Here is a 6,000-nt window from a genome sequence, read left to right as displayed (position 1 = left end):
CAACCGCCATTAAACCAAAGAAGAAGAAGAAGAAGAAGGACATGCGTCGACCGGCGGGTGACGTCATGCTGCTCGGTGGGGTTGTCACACTCACACACGGAGGTGTTATTATGCGTGTGTGTGTGTGAAAGTTCCTGCGTGGGATTATGTCTGCCGGAAGACCAGCTCTACATGAACAACCTCGTCGAGGAGATTTCCCCGCGGCGTCTTTACAGAACCACAGAAGGTGAGACGCCACCCCGGATATTGACATGCTAACTAGCTGTAGCTGTTTACAACTCACTCTACTGACATGTTAACTAGCTGTAGCTGTTTACAACTCACTCTACTGACATGCTAACTAGCTGTAGCTGTTTACAACTCACTCTACTGACATGCTAACTAGCTGTAGCTGTTTACAACTCACTCTACTGACATGCTAACTAGCTGTAGCTGTTTACAACTCACTCTACTGACATGCTAACTAGCTGTAGCTGTTTACAACTCACTCTACTGACATGCTCACTAGCTGTAGCTGTTTACAACTCACTCTACTGACATGCTAACTAGCTGTAGCTGTTTACAACTCACTCTACTGACATGTTAACCAGCTGTAGCTGTTTACAACTCACTCTACTGACATGCTAACTAGCTGTAGCTGTTTACAACTCACTCTACTGACATGTTAACCAGCTGTAGCTGTTTACAACTCACTCTACTGACATGCTAACTAGCTGTAGCTGTTTACAACTCACTCTACTGACATGCTAACTAGCTGTAGCTGTTTACAACTCACTCTACTGACATGCTAACTAGCTGTAGCTGTTTACAACTCACTCTACTGACATGCTAACTAGCTGTAGCTGTTTACAACTCACTCTACTGACATGTTAACCAGCTGTAGCTGTTTACAACTCACTCTACTGACATGCTAACTAGCTGTAGCTGTTTACAACTCACTCTACTGACATGCTAACTAGCTGTAGCTGTTTACAACTCACTCTACTGACATGCTAACTAGCTGTAGCTGTTTACAACTCACTCTACTGACATGCTAACTAGCTGTAGCTGTTTACAACTCACTCTACTGACATGCTAACTAGCTGTAGCTGTTTACAACTCACTCTACTGACATGCTAACTAGCTGTAGCTGTTTACAACTCACTTTACTGACATGCTAACTAGCTGTAGCTGTTTACAACTCACTCTACTGACATGCTAGCTAGCTGTAGCTGTTTACAACTCACTCTACTGACATGTTAACCAGCTGTAGCTGTTTACAACTCACTCTACTGACATGCTAACTAGCTGTAGCTGTTTACAACTCACTCTACTGACATGCTAGCTAGCTGTAGCTGTTTACAACTCACTCTACTGACATGCTAACTAGCTGTAGCTGTTTACAACTCACTCTACTGACATGTTAACTAGCTGTTTACAACTCACTGTACTGACATGTTAACTAGTTGTAGCTGTTTACAACTCACTGTACTGACATGCTAACTAGCTGTAGCTGTTTACAACTCACTCTACTGACATGCTAACTGTCTTTAGAAGGGAGTTCACTTTGAAAGTCAATATTTACACTAAAGAGTAATAGTAGTCATAAAATGGTGGACCACTACGATACTGTCATTTGTTTTGTCGATCCAATAACTGTAAATACAGGGCCAGTTATGCCAATATTGATACTGACACTGGCATGTTTACTTGTTTGCCTCTCATTTTTTGATCATGATTAAAAATCTGGTAGAATAAAAATATATATTGTATAATATATATTTAATAAATAAAGTAATTATAGTACTTTTTATTTGTGAAGAAGCAAACACAACATTAAGACGATAGCATTACGAAAAGGTAACAACAAAATGATTAAATTGTATTACAATTGTTGCACTGACCCAACACATTGTCAGTCGGGTCTTATTAGCTAATGCTAACGGCGCTAGCTGCGTTAAATTACGATAGCATGTACAAATATGCAATTTTCTACCGCTTGTTCCTTACATGGGTGGCGGGGGGGTGCTGGAGCCTATCTCAGCTACACCCGGGCGATAGGCGGGGTACACATGGGACGGTTTAGTAAGTGTGAATTGTTTTAGTTGTATTGTAAAACTTACCAACCTTGCTTGGAGTGATGATTGGAGAAGCCACATGAGTAGAAACGCTATGGAGTGCTAAAAGACTGAATGGCACTTCTACTTCCGGTTGAGCGGACCAAATGGAAAGACACCACAGCACCTGCAGTGAGCAAACTAGTCCAGCAGATGGCATCATAGCACAAACAATAGCACACCTTTTTAGTTTTTTTTAAACTATCGCCGTCCGCAAAGAAAACTCCATGAATTAGCTGCACCGTTTTATAAGCCGCAGGGTTCAAAACATAGGAAAAAGGTAAGGGTTTATGGTCTGGAATTTACAGTCGTAATCTGTTTTTCGCCAGGGGTTAAAATGTTTGTTGACGCAATGATTAGTCAACAAAATGAATAGGAATGGATCGCGTTAACGGTTGTAAAAACTTCTAATGATTCAAAAGTGATACTGCACATGTCCGTCAGATGTCATTGATTTGATAAGTTTGATGCAAATGTGCAATGCTGTCAGCCAGTGAGGCGTGCATTAGATGACTCAAGCGGGTGTTGTATTCCACGGCTGCAATTTTAATAGTCAACTAAGTCCTTTCAAGTTAAGTTAGAGTTCTCGACCACTGCAACTCACTTCTTGTGGGGATCCCCAGCAAGAACACCCAGAAGCTGCAGCACTTACAGAATAGTTCTGCTAGGATCCTGATGACAGTGCGGAAATACCACCACACCACACCACACCGGTTCTCACATCCCTTCACTGGCTTCCTGTTACACTCAGGACAGGCTAACCTCCTCCAACCTCTGAGGACAAAGCTCCGAACTATGGGAGACCAGAGCTTCCTGCTCCGCCGCTCCCAGTCTGTGGAACGCTCTCCCTGACCACCTGAGGGCACCACAGACTGTGAATGATTTTAAAAAAGGCTTAAAAACCCTTCTTTTTTTTTAAAAAAAAGCCTTTTGTTTGATACATGTGTGCTAGTCCTAGCTATTAGGCTGTTCTAGTTTTTATATTTTTTACTATTTATTTTACTTGTTGGGGGCAGCTATTTGTGGTTCTAGCGTTGTTTTTTAATGCACTGTAGCACTTTGAGGTTGTTGTTTGTGCTTTTACAAATAAAATCTATTATTATTATTATATGTGTAGACTGCAATATGATGGCAGTCACACATAAGATACGTGTAGACTGCAATATGATGGCAGTCACACATAAGAGATACATGTAGACTGCAATATGATGGCAGTCACACATAAGAGATACATGTAGACTGCAATATGATGGCAGTCACACATAAGAGATACATGTAGACTGCAATGTGATGGCAGTCACACAAGAGATATGTGTAGACTGCAATATGATGGCAGTCTACACATAAGAGATAGGTGTAGACTGCAATATGATGGCAGTCACACATAAGAGATGTGTGTAGACTGCAATATGATGGCAGTCACACATAAGATACGTGTAGACTGCAATATGATGGCAGTCACACATAAGAGATACATGTAGACTGCAATATGATGGCAGTCACACATAAGAGATATGTGTAGACTGCAATATGATGGCAGTCACACATAAGATATACGTGTAGACTGCAATATGATGGCAGTCACACATAAGATATACATGTAGACTGCAATATGATGGCAGTCACACATAAGATATACATGTAGACTGCAATGTGATGGCAGTCACACATAAGAGATATGTGTAGACTGCAATATGATGGCAGTCACACATATGAGATACGTGTAGACTGCAATATGATGGCAGTCACACATAAGAGATATGTGTAGACTGCAATATGATGGCAGTCACACATAAGAGATACGTGTAGACTGCAATATGATGGCAGTCACACATAAGAGATATGTGTAGACTGCAATATGACTCAAGTAAACAACACCAACATTTTATATGTTCCATTGAAAATATAGAACATTCCACACGGTGCTCAAAAATCTATCAAAATGTTTTAGTAGGACTTTGGTAAGCTATGATTATCTGCTGTTTTGTTTCACAATATTATGCAAAAGCAACTTTTCTTACCTTCTGGTACCTGCTGATCTGTATTTTTATTTATTTTTTAACTCACCATTTTGTCGATTGTCGTGTCCAGGATGACAGGACCAGACCCTCAGAGTGACTCCAGCATGAGGCGACCACACGAGGACACCACCATGAGCAGAGAGACCGGGGCCATGGCCAGGGAGACCGGGGCCATGGTGGCCAGGGAGACCGGCGTCATGGCCAGGGAGACCGGCGCCATGAGCAGGGAGACCGGCACCATGGCCAGGGAGAGCGGCGCCATGGCCAGGGAGAGCGGCGCCATGGCCAGGGAGAGCGGCGCCATGAGCAGGGAGACCGGCACCATGGCCAGGGAGAGCGGCGCCATGACCAGGGAGAGCGGCGCCATGGCCAGGGAGACCGGCGCCATGAGCAGGGAGACCGGTGCCATGGCCAGGGAGACCGGCGTCATGACCAGGGAGAGCGGCGCCATGACCAGGGAGAGCGGCGCCATGGCCAGGGAGACCGGCGTCATGACCAGGGACACTCCCCTGGATGACTGTGTGCGAATGGGCACTCTGTTTGGGATGTCCAACAAGTGTCTGCGGGGGATGGGCTTCAGCCAGATGTACTTTGGGGACAAGATCGTGGAGCCAGTGGTCATCGTCTTCTTCTGGCTCCTGCTGTGGTTCCTGGGCATCCAGGCCCTGGGACTGGTGGGGACTCTATGCATCATTGTCATCTACATCCAGGACTAACGAGAGCTGCATGGATCCTTGGTCCAGGAACATTCAGGACAATGCAAGACCAAAGTCTGTGATGTTTGAGAATCATGTTCCATCAGAAAGGAGAGAATTGGTGAAATGTTTGGAACTTTTTATGTTTCAAACTACTTAAGCAGAAGTATCAACAGTGAATGTCATCAAATATTTTTAAAATACTGTAATTTTTGTAATAAAGTAGCATGATGTTGGAGATCACTGTCCATGGAAGAGTATACATGTGTGTGAGTACTGGAGAGTAAGTGTACTGTGTACTTGGTTCCTGAGGGCACAGTGTCCCACATCCACTTCCTGGAAATGACACGATAGTACCTGCTCTAATTGTTTACCACTTACAGCCATTGCTTGTTCCCCAGCCATTATTGCAAGTTAGTGCACCCTCTTTCCTGACTATGAAGGGTGATGATCACAGTGCACTCACCTTTGATGTTCCTCTCCATGTAGATGCACTTATGCACTCGAAAAGGTGAGATATCTATATATATGAATATATCTAGATATGAATGTCTATATATAAATATGAATATATATATATATATGTATATATATATGTGTATATGTATAATATATATATATATATATATATACAGTATATAGATATCAATATATATCTATACATATATATATATATATATATACACACATGTATATACACATATATATACTGTATATATATATAAATATGTATATATATATGTGTATATATATATATACACGTATACATATATATATACATATGTGTATATATATATACACATATATATATATATATACGTATATATATATATTAGGGTTGTCCGATAATGGCTTTTTGCCGATATCCGATATTGTCCAACTCTTTAATTACCGATACCGATATCAACTGATACCAATATATACAGTCGTGGAATTAACACATTATTATGCCTAATTTGGACAACCAGGTATGGTGAAGATAAGGTCCTTTTTTTTTTTAAATTAATAAAATAAGATAAATAAATTAAAAACATTTTCTTGAATAAAAAAGAAAGTAAAACAATATAAAATCAGTTACATAGAAACTAGTAATTAATGAAAATTAGTAAAATGAAGTGTTAAAGGTTAGTACTATTAGTGGAGCAGCAGCACGCACAATCATGTGTGCTTACGGACTGTATCCCTTGC

General features: G+C 41.3%; 1 protein-coding gene across 1 annotated transcript; it reads left to right on the top strand.

Moving 5' to 3' along the window:
• On the top strand, positions 1–5,269 carry fam241a (family with sequence similarity 241 member A). The gene is made up of 2 exons (XM_062033818.1): positions 1–226; positions 4,188–5,269. The coding sequence occupies exons 1-2, from the start codon at positions 147–149 to the stop codon at positions 4,831–4,833; spliced, it is 726 nt and encodes a 241-aa protein (XP_061889802.1). The 5' UTR covers positions 1–146; the 3' UTR covers positions 4,834–5,269.
• Positions 5,270–6,000: the final 731 nt, after the last annotated feature.

This window comes from Entelurus aequoreus, linkage group LG23, assembly GCF_033978785.1.
Source record: "Entelurus aequoreus isolate RoL-2023_Sb linkage group LG23, RoL_Eaeq_v1.1, whole genome shotgun sequence".
In the NCBI taxonomy this organism is placed as follows: Eukaryota; Metazoa; Chordata; class Actinopteri; order Syngnathiformes; family Syngnathidae; genus Entelurus; species Entelurus aequoreus.
The sequence above is the reverse complement of the archived record's forward strand: the minus strand, read 5'-3'. Positions and strand labels throughout refer to the sequence as shown.

Bases quoted from the DNA above. Each gene is read 5' to 3' on its own strand.
- fam241a (XM_062033818.1), top strand. From the start codon at position 147: ATGTCTGCCGGAAGACCAGCTCTACATGAACAACCTCGTCGAGGAGAT. The intron at 227-4,187 runs GTGAGACGCCAC...TGTCGTGTCCAG, and splicing joins TCTTTACAGAACCACAGAAG to GATGACAGGACCAGACCCTC.